Source organism: Anarhichas minor, unplaced genomic scaffold (assembly GCF_050575085.1).
Source record: "Anarhichas minor isolate MPS153535 unplaced genomic scaffold, ASM5057508v1 ptg000041l, whole genome shotgun sequence".
In the NCBI taxonomy this organism is placed as follows: Eukaryota; Metazoa; Chordata; class Actinopteri; order Perciformes; family Anarhichadidae; genus Anarhichas; species Anarhichas minor.
Window position 1 is genome coordinate 3,618,620 of NW_027466487.1, and position 19,300 is coordinate 3,637,919.

At 43.1% G+C, this 19,300-nt stretch overlaps 2 protein-coding genes across 2 annotated transcripts; both read right to left on the minus strand.

The window, feature by feature from the left end:
* Positions 1-953: 953 nt before the first annotated feature.
* Positions 954-9,135, minus strand: cdh17 (cadherin 17, LI cadherin (liver-intestine)). Its single transcript, XM_076109486.1, has 18 exons — positions 9,088-9,135; positions 8,534-8,629; positions 7,807-7,944; positions 7,575-7,710; positions 7,296-7,454; positions 6,868-7,020; positions 6,263-6,468; positions 5,998-6,129; positions 5,741-5,891; positions 4,594-4,803; positions 4,436-4,512; positions 4,166-4,354; positions 3,800-4,044; positions 3,022-3,152; positions 2,512-2,736; positions 2,299-2,409; positions 1,556-1,672; positions 954-1,418 (listed from the first exon to the last, which is right to left on the minus strand). Exons 1-18 carry the CDS (start codon positions 9,133-9,135, stop codon positions 1,327-1,329), a joined length of 2,616 nt encoding a protein of 871 aa, XP_075965601.1. The 3' UTR covers positions 954-1,326.
* A 3,099-nt stretch (positions 9,136-12,234) lies between these two features.
* gem (GTP binding protein overexpressed in skeletal muscle) lies at positions 12,235-14,721 on the minus strand. The gene is made up of 4 exons (XM_076109443.1): positions 13,886-14,721; positions 13,532-13,608; positions 13,243-13,447; positions 12,235-13,133 (listed from the first exon to the last, which is right to left on the minus strand). Exons 1-4 carry the CDS (start codon positions 14,223-14,225, stop codon positions 12,850-12,852), a joined length of 906 nt encoding a protein of 301 aa, XP_075965558.1. The 5' UTR covers positions 14,226-14,721; the 3' UTR covers positions 12,235-12,849.
* Positions 14,722-19,300: the final 4,579 nt, after the last annotated feature.

Consider the following 19,300-nt stretch of genomic DNA (forward strand, 5'->3'; position numbering starts at 1 on the left):
TCTGACACTGTTCTCCGTTTGGCTTTTGTAAGCTGCAGCAGACCGTTCGATGACTCATCTCAAACACCGCACACAGTTACTCGCAAACACGGCACACTGACAGGAAAGGATGCACGTTCATGGCAGCACATGTGACAGCCACATTCAGCATTCACATGTATGCGTCATTTTCTTTTTGTGTGTTGCGGCCCCTTTGTGCTGCATAAAAGCCCACAATCACGCCAATTCATCCTTTCAGCACTGCTAACAATCTGCGGCCCGTCTGCCACTGTCGAAGAGATGACTCAGAGCATCACTCTCTGCAGTACCGTGGCTGCTCAACGACAGACTGGCAGGGCGGGAGGAAGAAAAAGACTAATTCAACAGTACTGACGATAAGCACAGAGTAAATGTTAGTGAGAAATATGATCAGAGAGAAAGTTATTTGGTACGAGCTGAGGTGTGAGTGCACGTCTTCGATCACCTGCTGCACCACGCGTCTGCTCTGTCATACACTGTACACACATGTACTGCACACATATACTGTACACACATGTGCTGCAGTGCACACATATACTACACACATGTGCTGCAGTGCACACACACCCACACAGGCAGAAACACACAATGATAACGTGAAAACCAAAGTGGTTCCCAGTTTCCTTGTTTATTGGGAAATAGCAGTGCAGCTCCTCACAAAACACTGTCGTTATTGTTAATTACACACAGTAATTACACAGTTTCTTAAAGTTAAAGATATTTTCAGCTGTAACACAACATTCACGCGGAAGAGAATTACAACACAAAAGCTCTGGGCCAAAAACTAATTGAATTATGTGAGATGATTAAATTGCTAATGAAACAACCTCAGTCTGGGAAAGAACTTCAAATAAAATATGTTAACAAACGTTATATATTCATGATTAGCATGGGGACACCTGACAGTAATTAAGTATGCACAGCACTGATTAAGCAACACTCTCTTCTAAATAAAATAATGTTATGTAAATGTGTATGTGTGTGTGTGTGTGTGTGTGTGCACATCTATCTATGTGAGAACTAATTCAACTTTTAGATCTTGAGAGTGAGGACACTTGGAAAATCCAGTCCTCACTTCTGCTGTTTGGCTGGTAAAGATTTATATATTTTATTAATTCATTTTTCATTCTATATTTGGCAAGGCAGATGCAGAAACAAAAGACTGTAAATGAACCAGAGTTAGCCGATAGAGGCCTTGGTTTAGAGGGTTCAGTTCAGCAAACACAATAATTCAGGTTAGGCATGTAGATGTGACAGATAAAGTCCTCACAAGTATAAAAGTACAAATACGTGTGTGTGTGTGTGTGTCTACATAATGGCGTTCCTCTCTTCTTCTTCATTCAGGTTCGTCTTCTTGCCGCCTTTATTTGCACGTTTGATCACTATGACGAAAGCAATTACTGCAACAAGACAAAAACAAAATGGAGTCAGCACCGCCGACACAAAACTAAACGATAACATCGGAATGTACAGTATGAAGGATGCCGGTTCATGTGTGAGTTTTTTTTTTTTTCAGGACTTTTATATGACAACTTACTGCAGAATCCCAGAGTGCCAGCCAGGATCCCGATGGTGGGTCCTATCCCATAACTGAGGTTACGCTCCTCGTGTGCGATGTAGCAGTAGCCCAGCTCTGTGCAGTTACATACTCTCACTGGTACAGAGAGGAGAGAGCAACACACACGTCATCAAACTTTTACAAGAGACAGACGAAGAGCGTGTAAGTTAACCATCAACAACCGATCTCTTATCACAGCCCTTGAAATTCAGTCTTTTCCTGCTAAAATATGCAGGCTCTAAAACACGAGCACGTGTGTTCTTTCTGAAGACAGAACATTTTAAAATTTTCATCAAAAATAATCTGATGCTTAAAAAAGGAAACAAAATAGCTCAGTCATCTCCTAAAACAGCTGGCCACTGTGTTTTTTAGCAAATGAAATTGGAGAAAATAACACATTTATTGGGGACTATTTTCAGCGGTGGATTAATATACACATTGTGCCCCGGTGAGTATTTACAGCAACACGGTGAGGAATGGGATTGGAATAAATGCCAGTTGACGGTGATGACGGTATATGTCACACATTGAAACAATGTGGCTCATTGATGGGTTTTTTATTGTTTTCTTTGGACAAAAATTGGTTCTATGGCATAAACTATACAGCATCAGGCTTTGGCTACAAAGACAACACTTCGGATCAATTCATTGCTGTTTTTTGTCTTTTCTTGGTATTGGTCACCAGATTTCCCCTTTAAGCTTAACTTAAAGAATGAACTCACCCTCAAACGACTGTGTGACTCCCATGCCTGCATTGTCTTTAATGTTAATGGGGATTGTGAAGGTTTTATCTTCAGTTGGTGATTTCCTCAGGGTCAGTTTCGCCGTCGTACCTGCATGACGTGCAAAAGGAGACAACAACATTAGTGATTATGTAAAAATACAGCTGAGTTTTACACCGTCACTTCAGTAGCAGCTACAGTTTGTTAGCGTACCGTCAACACTTTTCAGTTCCCAGTTGGGAGATTTCTTGCCGTGGGCGAAGGCGAAGGTGAAGGGCTGGGAGAAGGGGGCGCTGTCCGTGTCTTGGGCCTTGATGATGACAGGTTCAGGTTTCTTCACACAGATGAAGGCCTGCGTCTCCATCAGTTTGGGAACGTTGTCGTTCACGTCCAGCAGCCTCACGGAAACGACACGCTCGGACGACTTCCCCGGATTGTCTTCAGAGAGAAATCAGAAAGTATGAAAACGCCTTGCTGATTCAACAGATTGTTGAGTAACAATAAACAATGGTCAGATTTAAAATGTCGTGTACATAAACAAATATAAACTAAACACTTTAATGTGTTTAAATCCACTTCTGTACCAACAGTGCTTTGTATGAATAGAAATATTCCTAATTTCAGACAGGACAGCACAAATCCTAAAAAGTAAAACTGTAAGGCCGTCATACAAATAACACAAAAAAAACTCTAATAAGTTATGATGAGAGTCTAATATCTCACCCTTCTCAAACGCAGTGACAGTGACTTCAAAAGACTCCAGGGTTTCTCTGTCCAACTTGTCTTTGGTCTTGATCTCTCCCGTGGCAGCATTGATCTCCAGCCAGCCGCGAGTGTCACCGTCCATCTTAAAACTGCACAACACACCAGCAATCACACACACACACACACACACACACGCACACACACACACACACACACACACACACAGACACACACACAGGGCAGATATTAGAAATCATCCATGACACACCAGGCTCTGAACTGAGGCCCGGGGGGATAACGGTAGTCAAAACAAATCAATAGTCTGTGTCGGGTACATGTGATAGTCCTAACAGTAGCAGTAACGTTACAAACAAAGCCAGAGCTGATAGCGGAACAATTCCTGAGCTATGAAATCTATGCAGATGTGTGTTTGTGTTCAGTCTTCTATCATAGAGTACAAAGTGGCCTTAGATGAACTGCACCTTTAAGTTGCTTTAAGGTGTTATTCTATATTTCTACTGTTGTCAACAAATCCCATGAAAAGACCAAAACCAACAATATATCAGTCTGTCTTCAACTTTCCAACTCCCTAACCCTGTCTGTGGCTCTAAGCTGAAGGCCTACATCTTTAACAGTGGGATACCATTGTGTTTGATTAAAGGAAGATATATCAGGCTTTGGGCACACAGACAATACATGTTGGAAGGATCAATTCATTATTTGTTTTGGTCTTTTCATGTGATTTGGGTTTTATTTGCTTACTTTTGCCTGTGTCGTCTTATTTCCGTGTGTGTACCTGATCTCTTTGCCCTCTGGATCCTTTGCCTCCACCGTGAGCAGCACTGATCCCTTGGTGGTGTTTTCAGGCACATTCACGTCCAGGATGTCCAGGCTGAACTCTGGAGCCTCGTCGACGTCAGTGAGAGACACAGAGATGGAGGCTGTGGATTCGCTGCCATACTCCAGACCCTTCAGCAGCGGCTCCGGGTTACGAGCATCAACCTGGAGCTTGTAGGTGGCAGAGGACTCAAAGTCCAGAGGCTGTTAGGAGACAAGCAGGCTGGTTAGAAGAAGCGGTAAAAGGGACGTTGAATGTACATCAAAGTCAATGAGTAATATCTGTATGTTTGTGTGGGAGATGCAGAGAATGGAGAGAAGGCACCTTAACTACGACCAGATGGCCGACGCCTTTGCCGTCGGTTTCCACAGCAAAAACTCCATCGTCGTCGCCAGCAGTGATTTGGAACTCGATGAGGGAGCTGCCGCTGTCTGGCTCATCGGCGTCTGTTGCATTGATGGTCAGCACTGTGTGTCCCACAGGAGTGTCCTCCGCTAGAGTGTGACTGCCATACTGCACACAGACACGGAAACATGAGGAAAATCAGCCAAACGGCATGAGAAATCAGAGGCAGGAAGTGGTTCCCGTACTTACGTCGCTCTTCTCGAACAGAGGCATCTTGTTGTTGACGTCGATGACCTTGACGACGACCTTACATTCTGTGCTGAAAACTGCGACACAAAAAGTATTCGGAGTTCAAACAGACTCGCCTCTATTTACAGGTGTGCTGCGTCATACGGTTTGCGTGTTACCTGGGTCGGTGACTCTGACGATGAGGTTATACACCTGCTGATCTCTTCGCTGCAGCGAGCGTAACGCCTGGATTGTTCCAGAAACAGTGTCGATGGAGAAGGCGTTGGGGGAGGTGGGTGGATTTTGGGACACGATGGTGTAAGTCAGCTGAGTGTTCAGTGTCCCCTCTTGATCGTCATCATGGGCCAACAGCTGTCCAATCAGGCTGCCTGGAACCACAAGTGTTATAAGAGTAACTTAAGGGATCTCCAGAGGTCTCTGAGGCAGTGAGAGTAAATCCTACTGTAGATGACTGCGGCGCTGAATCAGAGGTGAGTACACACATGTTGAGACATGTTCCACAGTGATTGTGCAAAATAGCAATAATAGCAACATGTATAATTTAGATTTTGCTTTCCATGCATCTTTCACTGGCTGCACTTGTCATTGTGGCACTAAATTCTCTGTATATTATCATTTCATCAATTCCCTCTTATTTAAGTATACATATGTTTAATCACGTGATCACTGGAGAGCTGCTCTTAAAGGTTTGCATGACACTTCACTTTACGTACAGGTAAGTCACTTGCAGTGCATAGTACCTTTACTGTACTTAAGTACAATTTTGAGGTACTTTTTACTTTACTTGAGCATTAGCATTTTGTGCTACTTTATACTTCTACGTCACTACATTTTGAAAGGCAAATATTGTACTTTTCACACCACTAAAGTTATCTGACAGTTTTAGTTACTTTTTACTTTGCAGATTCAAAACATGAATACAAAATATAATCAACTAATAAATTACTACGTATTATTATATTAAGTAGTTATAATTTGCCCTACCGTTACCAGCTGCAACATTAAAGTAATTCTTATGCATCTATAGTTATAACAGTAACAGTAATATAACATAACTTTTTCAACAAATGAGTACTTCTCTCTTTTCACTCTTTTCCATCTTTGGAGCGATCTTAAGTCTAAATCTCTGATAAATATGGACCCAGAAACACAGAAAACAGAAACAATGGAGAGATCAAATTCAAAAGAAGAGAATAGAACTTTAAGAAGAATGTTGGCTGACTGAGGCATCATCCTAACTTCCAAGCACATGTCACAAGCTTTACGCCATGGAGGTGTTATGTAATAATCACACACACATCATACCTGCAGGCTCGTCCTCCTGCACCTCAAACACGCTCTCCTCATTTGCACACACTGGTGCGTTGTCGTTCACATCCTCCACCAAGACTTGAATCTCCATGGGTGGATCCACCTGGTTTTCCTCGCTATCTACTGCAAACACCACTACGAGGTACTGAAACACAACCAACACAAGTTCAAGAGTAATCCCTAGAAATAGGTTGTTGTTTTTATATGGGATAAAAGAGATATATTCATCAAACCAAGCATGTATTGTGTACCATGTCTTTGTCTTCTCTGTCCAGCTCCTCTGTCAGATGTATTTCTCCATCTTCTGTGATCTGGAAGGGGAATTTCAGCGCTCGTTCTTTCTGCACTATCATGTACATGGCGTCGGGGTCATTAGACTGGACCTGGATGCAAAAAGTGAGGAAAGAGGCCAGAGTAGGAAGGTTATTTACTGGATACGGAGTAGGTAAAGTGAGTGTGTGTGCTTTAACGTGTCTGCATTTGTGAGATTTGAGCAGAGTTGACATCCCGCCACACCTTTGCGATGACCAGAGGGTAAGTTTCCTTTAAGTGCTCTTTAACAATTATAGGTCCAGGATTGACCCATAGGTTTTGCTGCACGACAATATGCACTCTGGTGTTTCCAATCAGCGCGGTCTGCGACGCCCCTCCCAGGTCCTGCACGCGCACAGTCAGGGTGTAGTCTGGGTCCTCCAGGGGGTCCACGTTTCTCCTCCTCATTTCTGACACCGCAGAGAAAAAACTAAGTTGCAATTTGAGCAATTGTACAGGCAAGAAAAAGAAAAAGGTTGGAGGGTTGAATGTAAATAAAGTAATCAGTAGATCTCTAATTTTGGAAAACTGAGACATGGTGGCTTAACCACTCTCCTCGGCTGAACTCATCAACTCAACACCCAAAACGTCACACTAGCACTAATCACTGGACAGTCGTTTCTTCATTACAGTCTGTGTTTATCTACATTGATACACTCTTACAAGCAAGTCAAGGTCCCTCATGACTTTTAAGATTTTAGAAAAATACGTGTCAAAATAAACAAAAGTATGTGTATGCAGTTCACTCTGCAGATTAGAGGCTCTCAATTTATATGGTGATATTCCATCTTGTTCTGCTGCATACAAACCTGCTCTCTCCACACAGGTGAAGAAGGGGTTTTCTTCAATGGGGATCGTCTGCACTGGACAGTAGTCGATAAACTTTGTCCTCAGAGCATCAATGCTCTGGTCTTCTCCTCTGCCATACTGGATGCTTATTCTGGCTTTAAGCATCTGTGTCCCTGTTGAAGAACACACATGTTGTTCAGTAGGATGTCAAACAGCTCACAGATGTAAACAGGCATCTTCAAACACAGTCTCATTGTGCTCACACACACTCAAAGTAATCAGTGATCAGCATCACCCGACACATTTAGGCAATCTGCCTCCACTCAGCGTTAATCTTGAGCACACAACATGAGCCGTGTAATCTGGATTTACAGTGGCGCTATACGGCCAGATTACAGATTATAAACATTCCCACAGACGGTGCACCTATAGTTCTGACTCCTATCACCTTGTTCTGTGGTGGAGATCTCTCCCGTGTTAGGGTCGATCTGGAACAGAGGGATGTTGTGTTTGTTGGGGATCTGGCTGACCAGGCTGTAGCTCAGATGAGCGTTGGGAGTCTCGGGGTCGTCCTTATCCAACGCAAACACGCGAGTAAATGGGATACCTTGAATAACAAAGAACACTGATGTTAAAGTCTCAGCACAGTGAGAAGACAGCCTGAGTATGATAACACATACCTTACAGGTGTTTCCTCTCCTCTTATTTAAGTATTCATAATACACACCTGCCGGATTGTTTTCTCTGACCACAGCTGTGTATGCGCTCTGGTTGAAGAACGGAGCGTTGTTGTTGACGTCCAACACATTTATGGTCACATGAATGGGGCCATCCACAACTTCATCATCTGCCAGCGCCTCCACCTGGATACAAACACAAGTAAATACATATTTTAATGCTGCTATATTGCTAAAGGTTGATTTTCTGTGTGTTAATAAGAAGAGAGAGGACAACCTTACCATTATCAGGTAATGGTTCTCTCGAGACCAGTCCAGAGGCTTCTCCAGGTACAGCCACCCGTCCTTTGAAATCTTAATGTCTTCCTTTCCTTCTCCACTCAACCTTAAACTATTAACTGCTGGATGGGTCACCTGAAACTATAGAGAGAAAGATGGGGAGGAGGGTAGACATATGAAGAGACAATTACAGATAATCTAAAGCCTTTTTAACACCACATTTCATCACAGACAAAAATAAACAAAAGAAACTAGTTCAGTGGTTCTCAATCTAAGGGTCGGCCCCCTCCAAAAGGGTCACAAAATAAATCTGAGGGGTCGTGAGATACTTATAGAAAATCAAAGCTCTGCTGCACACAATTGTATTATTTTTTCTGACTTTTCTGTCTAAATATTGAAGAATGTTTCCTCTGGGATTCAAACAATAATCAATAATGAAACCATGTGACCAACCATGTGAGAAATCACTCTTTGGTGAAACTGCTAACAACTCATAGAAACTGAAACATGTGACCTCGAGTACGGCCTCAAAATTTGAAAAGAAACTATAGCTGTCCGACTAATATAGTGGAGTAAAAGCTACACTATTTCTCATTGAAATGTAATAAAGCAGACGTGTAAAGTAGCCAAAATGGAAATAAGTACAATTACCTCCAAATTGTATTCAAATACAATACTTTAGTATTAGTACAATAGTTATTTTCCACCACCGCTGGCGTGCGTGTAATACCTGATATATGGGATATGGCACTGGTGTCCCCTCTGGCACATCCAGCTCTGTGTTCTCGAAGGGGCCCTTCTTCTCCTCCAGGTCCTTCCCAGCAGCCTATCAGAGCAGAGGAACAGGTCAAAGCTCATTGGATATAGTACAGGCTGAGGTAGAACTGACCCTCTCACACTCACGCCCACATTTGCCCTTTTCACATTGGCTCTGTACTGTAGCTGAATGTAGTCAAGTTTTTACAGCCCAGTTATTTATTGAACCAAAACTGCATGACAAATTGGGAAATCTTACATCCCACTGCATGACAGGGGAGCAAAGTCTACAAAGGCCCACTGCTCAGTTTAGTAACAGTTTGCACTTTATTTTAGTGTTTTAAATAAGTTACAAAAGGTTTTCTTTGTTGCTTCAAATGCCATAAAAGAAAGTCTGCATGCATGCACCAAAGGTGTCCCATGAATTGTAATAATAAACACAAGCATCCTTTCACAGGTTGGTGAATTTGTGCATTAACTGAATATGTAAGGAAGGACCGGGGAAACAGTTGGCAGTTATGTACTCACAATGCTGAACAGGAGTGGGAGCAACAACAGATGCATCATGGGTGTCATGATCACAGTCTGGGAAGGAAATGGAAGAGGAGGAGGAGACGGGGGGGGATATGAAAGCAGGAGGTTGAGGAGGCAGAGAGGTGACATAAGAGGAGGATTTAAATGACACGTTTAAATTTTACAAGGCTAAATATTCGCTGTGCTCCGCTGTTAGATTCACATCTCATTCTTGTAGAAATAATTAACCCTGATGTGAATACTTGTTACGTAGTCCATTTGGAAACAATTAACCCCTCTGTGCCTCAGTACGTTACTTTCTCCGTTCAGCACGATGAGTTATTGATTCATAAAGACAAAGAAAACCTGTCCTCTGTCCCAGGGTATCCACACAAGTACATGCTATCTCTAGGTGTGGCTCCACCGACACAGCCAGGTGAACCTCACACCTCAGCACACATTAGAAACTGAAAGTCAGAGCTCACATGCAACGCCAGACTCGGGTAAATTTTGTCCACAGTGGGCGTCAATATGTCACAGGTACTGAAAGATCAATGAGCAGTGTTTAACCTCAGCGACTTTACAGCAGAGATTAGAATAACACCTCAGCCTTCATCGTGTGTGTGTGTGTACGTGTGGGTGTGGGTGTGGTTATTTTGTTTGAATAAGAATGATAATGAACACATTTACTGTCTCCTTGACATCCAGAAGTTACATAATAGATTAAATGATAATTGTTTGTGTCAAACACAACAGAATCTTCACTGTGTCTCAAAGATGTTGTAACGTCTTGTATTCAGATGGCAGCTGAATACATGTACAGCACTGTTTGAGTTAACAGTACCGTGACACTGCTTTACATAATAGGAAAAATAAATCCTTTCACGTCAAACAAGACTGTTGTAAATAATATCAGGAGTGTATTGATAAGTGGACAGGTTGAGGATTTGTGGACTAAAGTGCCGTCAAAGAGAAGAGTAAAGTCAGCCGCCACCGACTAGTGAAGGTGACATTGAGTCGTGGCTAATGACCTTTTTGTAGCGCAGCACACTTTTAATGTCACTGCCCCGGTACACTCCTTATCCACAGAACACACATTTTACTTCAATTCTAATGAACTAATTATTATTTCTGTCTCCCTGTTGACAAATACCTCAGCTGACTGGCATAGTTTAACTGACACGCCATTGCTATCATCACTAGTTTACAGAGATCCACTTTGATTTAACTCGACTTCCAGAAAGGAAAATATTCTGTGAATTGAATTATTAACCGTATTTGTCCGACAGAGGGTCGATGGACAAAGTGACAAAGCCCTTGTAGGCCCTTTCTTTCTCCTTTTAGCGCAAGGACTCAGTGACCTTTGTCAGTCTTCATGTCAGCTGCTCTGACACCAGATCTAGTCTCCCATACCTGTGATATCCCCCAAAAAGCAAGGCACTGACAACAATCCAGGATGCCACGACAGGAAGGACAGGTCGGTTGTCAGATATGCCAACACCCGACGCTAAGGCCCTGCCAAAGTCAAGTGAAGATCAGAGCACTTTTAAAACAAACTGAAAGCACCCGACACATCAAACTCAGCCTGTTTAAACCCAACGGAGGCAGTCCAGTTTGTGTCCTGTTCACACGGCAAAATCTACTCCAAAGACTCAACATTTCCAAAGCTGGAAGACAGGAGAGCGAGGAGACTTACCTCACCGGAGAGATTGAGCGAGTCACTCCTCAGGCCTCAGAGTGATCAGAGCAGCCCCATCCTTTTCTGGTCAAACGTTAACCAAGTGCTAACCAGCAATGTTTTATTGGATCTAATGATTGTCTAATCACCCTGCCCTCATGTGGAGCTAGCCAATGGGGGAGTAGCTGACGAGAGAAGACAAGAAGAACAGAGCAATTGTACGTACAGTACAGTAAAATAGGAACCCATTAAAACTTAATATTAGCTGCTGATTTTACATAAACCCTGATATATTGAGTTCTGTTGGTGGGTTATAGTTGCAAAAAACAAAGCGGTTGAAGGAATCTCCCATTAAACAAGTACTTTTACACTGCATGTGTGTGAAATTGTAGACAAAAAGAGAACAGAAAAGGGTGTAATAACGGGGTAAATTTCTCTAGATATCTGCTATTCCGCTTTTAACTTTATAATTTCTCCTCAGACTTTGACCTCTGCACCGTTTCCTGTCAGATTGTCCATTCGTAGCAGTGCCTGATAAGGAGCTGTGTGTGCAGACAATAGGACTATCAGATTACAGACAATCCCTTGCATCATAAGAATGCAAACCTCTGGGGTCATCTGGTGTGATTCAGCAGGTCAAGGCATAAACTATAAAACTGTTCAACAGCAGGTGTGAGTCCAGCTTTGTCTCTGAACTTTTCCAACCGCTTAAAAAGTGAATGCCACAGAAATGCCTGAAAGAGAGTGCTAATAGAGTGTTTTCCTTCATCTTCACTATGAGCCGACATCACATATGGCTGGGATTATCTTCCGAACAACCTGATGCACACCGCCCCATCATCCTCGGCTGAAAGCAGTGAGCTTTACAAGCTGCTCGGAAACAAGGCAGAGATTTGTGTGAATCTGCAACGGTATAATTCTTATTTATTTTAAAAAGCCTACGAGTGAGTCACCATTTCACAGCTCCATTATTTAACCACAACCTGTGACTGTTGACGGTTCATGGAGCCATTAATTCAGATGGAGGGGACTCGGTTATGTAAAGCTTGGTTCCATGTACGCCGAGAGAGATTCTGGCCAATGTGAATCAACACCATCTGCCCGACTCTGAACATACAAAACACACTTCCCGGGTGCTCCTGTGAATGTTACCTTGGCAACATATTTTACCGCTTTTACTACAAAACAGAGTTTGGGATCAGGACGGGCCGTGTCTGAGCATGATGTCCGGTGTCACGCTGTTACCCAAATCTCTAGTCGGCCCCCGAGCGGTCAAATCACTGTACTCAATCAGCTGACGTCCACCTACACGGAACTAAAATTAGTTTCTGAAAGTTCAGCTTTAATGTCACCTGACTCATCACAGTTGTGTTCTGGTTTCATAAGTGTGTCTCTTTTGTGTCGAAGCTGAGTCACTCCATGGTAATATCTCATCAGCGGGGTTGAGATGACAGACAAAAGAGACGTGTGTTTTTTCTCTCAAATTGGATGACGTCACTTTATTTCAAAGAGCAACATTGAAACATACAAGTAACAAAATACAATGCATCATCTTTAATATATTTACAGTCAGTGCAACACACTACACATCACAAATCAAAAGTAAAGACAAGTCAGAAATGTTCATCATACTAAATCACCAATAGCTTATAACTGGTAATCATCAACAGATGACAAATTAGGCAGGAATGAGAGCAAAATGATGAGGAAAGAGAGACTAATATTAATGTATCTGTTCAAAAACACAAAAACATAACATCCTTCTCTCCCGTTTCCATCAGTAGATTTCTAACCTCCGAAGTTTATGCCACACAGACACGACGAGTCTTTGCAACAGGAAACGTCACTTCATCAGCCGATTGTCCGGTCCTTCACAGAGGCTGAGCTCAGTCCACTTAGTCTGGTTTAGACTGCAACGTGTGCATGGCAGTGCAGGAAGGTTGCAAACACCTCTCACGTACACACCAGGCTGGCTCAGTGTGAACACACTGAGGACTGAGCCATCCGACTGTCAGCCCCTCAGAAGCAGGCGTCCACAAATTCTGATCTCCAGGCTCAAAGGTGTGGCGTACAGTTAAAAACAAGTTGTTGTCATGTTTCTACAGCACAGAAAGATCATGACAGGACTTCGATTTCAGCCAGAACGCCACACTGGGATTGTTCTTTGCCACCACCTTGTCCAGGAAGCGTTTGGCCTTCATAGGAAGGCTCTCGCGGCGTGCATGACGGTGTGTGTGCCTGCGACGCCTGTTGGCTTCCTCGGAGTCTCGGCGTAGACGCAGCTGTCGCACCATCCCGTGAAAAGCTTCCCAGACGTTGTGCTGCATGGCGGCTGAGGTCTCGATAAACTTGCAGTCAAACACAGCAGCGCAGGCGCGACCCTCTGATAACACAAAAGGCTCATGATCAGTACTTGCATACCTGGGGGGGAAAAAACCTCACAGTGAACAGTGCTCGTCACACACAAGAAGACAGGAACTGTGTCTCCTCACCGCTGACTGACACCTCTCTGCGTCGCACCAGGTCACATTTGTTCCCCACCAGGATGATCGGCGTGTGCTGCGCGGGACGAAACCGCCGCAGGGTTATCCGGAGCTCGGAGGCTCGCAGGAATGAGGCGCGGTCCGTCACAGAGTACAGCAACAGGTAGGCATCGCCTGTCTGCATGCAGTGCTCCTGAGCCCACTCGTGGTCAGTCTGCAAAGACAAACAAGTTAAATAAAGGATTTACAGTACTATAATGTAATTTACACAAGTCAACGCAGCTGCTTTTCATCTCACCTCTGCATCCCATGTGTCCAGCAGAGTGATAGTTGCAGGCTCTCCATCCACTTTAATTTCCTTTTCACACACTTCATCTGAAATTATAGACGCAACAAGAAAAGGTTTACATTATACTCAGTCATGTTGGTGACAGCAATGTTTCATACTATCAATATAATTATAACATTATCGGAAATAAACAAGTGCATGGTGGTCAATTCTGTCTATGTATTTATAAAAAATATGCAAGTGTTATTTATTTATAGGGATTTGGTTTGCTTGTATTCATCTAAAATGTATTCTAAAGATAACAGCTCTGCTTGTCAATAACGGTGTAATAATACGTTTCAGCATAGTTCTCTTTTTTCTTACCTCCACACAGCTCGCAGTCATCGCTGTCCATGCTGTCCGCTGCCCCGGCGAAGATGCTGCTGAAGGCCGTTTTGCCCACCCCGCTGGCCCCTAACAGCACCACCCGGTACGGGCCCCCGGGTCCCACCGGCTCCCCGGCGGAGTCGGTGGAGATGACGGAGTCCGAGGACGACCAGCTCCTGCGGCTCCCGTCCGACTCCCCGGCGGAGCTGGTGCAGGACTTGGAGCGGGAGATGCATGCGGGGACCCGGGCCAGGAGACTGTCGCCCGGGTCGCAGACGCTCCAGCGGTGGAGCTCCGTCTGCAGGCGGAGGCTGTGCCGGCGCACACTGGACAGCATGGTGCCAGGGACGAAATTAGGATGAACCCGGTTAACCGACAGCGCGCGTGATTATTCGCGAGGTGGTGCTTTAATCGCTTTTGGGTGAAACACTCTCAAAAACAAAAGTCAAAACGAGTCGATTTCTTCCTTAAAAGTCGCTTTTACAGCTTCAGATGATCATCATAAACGTCCTTTAAATTCACTTACACTTTGTTTTTTAAAGTGTAACTCGAGCAATGCAAAAACACTTGGCTGGTAAAAGGCAGAGCGACAGTTTCAGCTGGTGTCTCCTTCACGTGTCTGCTGCAGTCTGTGATCAGTGATCTCCATCAGAGTGTTTCTGTAATGCTCCAATGGGGTTTCCCCGTGGTTTATATGAAGAAGAAGAGGAGGAGGAGGAGGAGGAGGAGGAAGGGGTTGTCACACAAGTGGAGCACGAGTGGTGACTGTGATGGGCATTTTATTGTTTTGACTCATTCGCAGACTATCAGGCCATGGGCTACTGTTCAGCTTATATTTACACCAACAGGGTGCTGAATTGTGCAGCAGGAACATAAAACACACAGTGGGATTATATCACTTTTGAGAGAAGACAGACCACATTTCCCCCCTTAGTGTATTGAGTTCAGTAGAACTGTGTTTTGTTTCTTCTGAAGTCAACTTTTCATATCTAAAGGTTTGTTTTTTTACAGCCTTAGTTGGTCTGGAATGACCAATATGGTGTCGAATGTTAATAGTACAATATAGCTGTATTTCTACACCACATTTATGTCAAAGCTACAGTTACTAGTTACTTCACAGATTCAGAAAATATAAAAACCTATGAGCAGTTTATAAAATATAAATTAGTTATAACAGCTTAAATGCTGCTTACCTCTGAATTAAACAATAACTATGGCGTGGATTCTGTTATCATCTAGAAGTCAAGTTCAATTAGTGGCACAAGAACTCGGATTCTTCTCTTATCTTTTAACATTGTTAAAATCTTGCACGCCCATGCAGGCTGAGCGTATAGTTATAGGATCATAAAAACTTATTGTCATTTATTTCCATGCAGACAGAATAAACTGAGTGAACTCAGTTGTGATGCAATGTTCAGCAACAAGTGGAGAAAGATCTTGCTTTGCCGGCAGCATCGATCTTTCCACCTACATGTCTAACGGTCGGCTGATTGCGACATGAGGCTGACGAGAGGAATTCTGATGGTGAGGAATCACTGAACCAGAAGAAGACAACAGCTTGAGATAATGTGGATCAACATGGGAAGAATCGGACAGGAATGGTGTTAAGGTGCTGTATACAAGAGTGTTTCTATTGACTCTCAGCATGGCGACATTACTCCACCATATCTCTACAGATTACATTCTACAAGCAAATAGTTGTTTGCTGCAATATTGATGCTCTGAATACCTTATAGAGCACCTTTTAAAAAGGCAGGAATATTATTTCAACCTAGAGCTGCGAAAAAATGAGTCGATTACTGGATAAGTCAAAAAAGAATATGATTTTGATATCAATCTTTCAAGTATTTTTTTTCAAGTAAAACTGTCACATTTTCTCAACTTAGAGCTTCCAATTGTAAGAATCTGCTGCGTTTCTTCAAGTTTATTTGATGCCAACACCTTGGGCTTTGGGCATTTTTTGCTAATGCTACCATTTTATTTACCAAATTAATCGATAAATACTACTACTACTAATAGTCTTTAGTTCCAGCCCATTTTCAATGTGAACACAAGCTAAGGGGAACCTGCATCTACTTTCCGTCCTCCTAAATTAGAGGCTGATTTAGTTTGTTATTCTGTCATTTATGTCTCTTAATTCGATTGATTTATAAACGAGTTCTGTGCAGGTGCCAACGTGGATAACAAACCTCTGCTGCTGCCTGTCCAACCTGACGGATGGTTAACAGACATGCTACATCTCAACGTGGGCCAATAAAGAAAGCATCCATTATTTTCAGATCCCACTTCCTCCATCTTCAACTCTACCTTGACACACAGCTGCCAAATATCATGAAGCGGTACTCGGGAGGCAACTTCAATTCACAAAACTTACAAGTCAGTTTCACATTAAACAACAAAACACATGTATGGAGGATTTCTTATGTGTAATTCTGTGACTGTTGTGAGTGAAAACAATTCATTTCAATATCTTCTGCAGTGTTTTCAGTGTCAGAATATCTAAACTTCCCATCCAGCGCTACTGAATAAAAGCTCTGACAGGCTTAGTGCATAAGCAGGAGATCTACTGCCAGCAGCAGCAGCATACTGTTAATGGTTGGAAACCACCAGTTGGTTGTTGAATGATCCATCTAGCAACACACACAAACTGTGCAGAGACCCTGCATTGCATAACATCGCTCTCAACCCGCAACCGTCAGACTTTCATTTGCCAAAGCACTTGTGTGAGAGAAGTGGGAGAGTTATTACAGTAATTGTGGGATTACACGGCTTTTTTTTTTTCCAGCTGTTGTTTTTCAGGACTTCTGGACCTCATCCGCGAGACCTGCTGCTCTGTATAACAGCCCCGATTTGGTCTGCCTGACAGATGATTCGGCAACATTAAATCCTTGTTAAGTGCTGGAGCAGGATCAGGAGGGGGAGGGGGGGTGAGTTATGCTGAGAGTTGGCTGCAGACTGGCAGAGTCACGGTGATGGCTATTGATGGGAACTGAGCGTGAAGTGACCTCTTTCTTTCCAGCTTTCACTTGATGTAAAACAAACCCTCACAAGTCTAATAAGGTCAGACAGACAGTCAGGAGCAGAACAGTCGACATAACAGGGAAACAAACGTGTGTGCCTTCATAAAGACCACATAAAAACAATACTACTGAGCACATACAAATGTAACCTTTAAAAAGATGAACATAAGACTACAACAGCTCTTTACTTTGAATAACAACAAATATATAAACTATTTCTACTTTTATTTGGTTGGGCTCAGTTGTTTTAAATATAAACACTCAAACCGAGTTACTGCAGTAGATCTGTACCAGCGAGTTTGAAAACAAGTCCCTCAAAGAGAGCCCGCTGCTGAAACAACGTACAGTGGGTTTTATAGCAGTGACCTGGTTTCAGGTTTCTTTCCCCTCTTTTGGTTCAGATGTGGGCCAAGGAGGACATTACACAATCAAAGCCCTTAGAAGACATTTTAACAGGGCGACTGCTAAGACTGCTGTAAAGCGAGGTCAAGGTGCACGAATCCAATGGACATGTACAGTATATACGTCCTACAACGTTCACAACTTCTAGAGTAAAGCATTAACGCTATAGTCAGATATTTGATGTGGATCTAAATGCGTCTTTTTTTACTTTATTCAGCATTATTCTACTAGTTGCCGCACATTTCAGGATTATAGATTGCACTTATTGATGAAACATTTATCAACTGGAGCTGAAAACAGAATCCCAACACCAAGCCCTACTCTGCCTCATCTGCATTAAAAGATCAAAGGAAAGCTAAAAGCACACGGCCTGTGCTTGCTAAATCTAGGGCTGCAAAGTATTAAAGTACCGATTATGAATTCTTATATCGGGATATAATAATTGAGAGCCCAAGGTAACCGCTCCAAATCCTTTTTATTTTGTCCAACCAACAGAAGAAAACTCAAAGCTATTCAGTTCACTGTGATTTACAACGAGAACGAACAACAAGTCGTCACTGAACCATCGAATCTGTGTCAAAGTACAAAGAAACACAATAAAGGGACAACAATCCTAATGGTGGCATTTGTACACACAAAGAGGAGTCATGTGTACCTCAAACCTCAATTATATTTCCATCCAATTTGAAATGTCTCATCTTAGATAAGCTCTCATTACTTGATCAGATAATAAAATAAAAATGAGGGAACAAGGCTTTAAAGTAAATCATGTTCTGGCCTGTAGGCCTCACTCTCTAAACCTCTATAAAGAGAGCAGTACAGAAGAGACAATAAGAGGGATGAAGAATATAAGTAGGGTAATCAATATCTCATCTGAAAGAAGGACAGTCCAACAAACTGAGCCTGAACTTGTTTTTCAAAAGGACAGTGAGCTGCTGAGGATATCTCTACCGATGCACCAGTATCTCAATATCTCCTCTAGAAACATGTGCAGCTTGAACGTCGATGACTCTACGACTGATAATCAATGAAATGTGAGACCTGTGAACTCAGTGTGGGTTAACATGAGAGGCACAGAGGTCCTGGGATCACATGGAAATAAACTTCCAAATCTGTGACTCGGTCTCTCCATCAAAACAACGGCATCACTTTCTCCCCGTCCAGCAGTGGAAAATCATTCATTCAGTCCGTGCGCCAGGTCCTCCAGTTGTCTGGCTGGAAGGCACGGCTGAACAGAAGGATTGGCAGCGAGAGCTTTACAGAGATCGACAGAAACATTCGGACTCATGGACACACCGGCACATGGCCTCTGAGACTATTGGAGGAGTGATTTGGATCAATATCCCGATTGGACGAGCGGCACTCGTCTGCCCAACACGTGTCCAATACCAAAGTGCTGCAACACAGAATGGGATTCCTCATCAACACAAACAGTAGATCGCATTGCCAAAGCTCAGAGGCTCAATTCTTAGCCACGCTAGTGGCTCAATAGAGATCCACCAGTATATAAATATATATATAATAAATATGTAAACTTTGCATTCTGGCATTGACAGTTTAAAGTCACACTGTGTCCACACACACACACACACACACACACACACACACACACACACACACAAACACACAAACACACAGCGCTACAACTGTCATATGCATAAAGGCAAAGCTGAACATCCCATACACCCATTTATTACACAACTAAGTTGCTTAACAATCACACAGAGCGGTGAGGACCCAATAAATAATAATTACAATGTTCACAGTATGTAAATAGGATTCGTACTGAAGCTCAGTTAATCTGACAGACCCGGGCACAACTCGTATGTGAATTCAGGGCGCACACGCAGCTACATAACTCCCACGCAGCAGCTTTGTGTTGAAGAGCATGAACAGACCGATGCTATCCAAAATAACAGACTGAGTGGATCAGACTACGGTCACTGTGTCAGATAAACTGACATTATAGCCACAAATTCAGGCTTAAAGC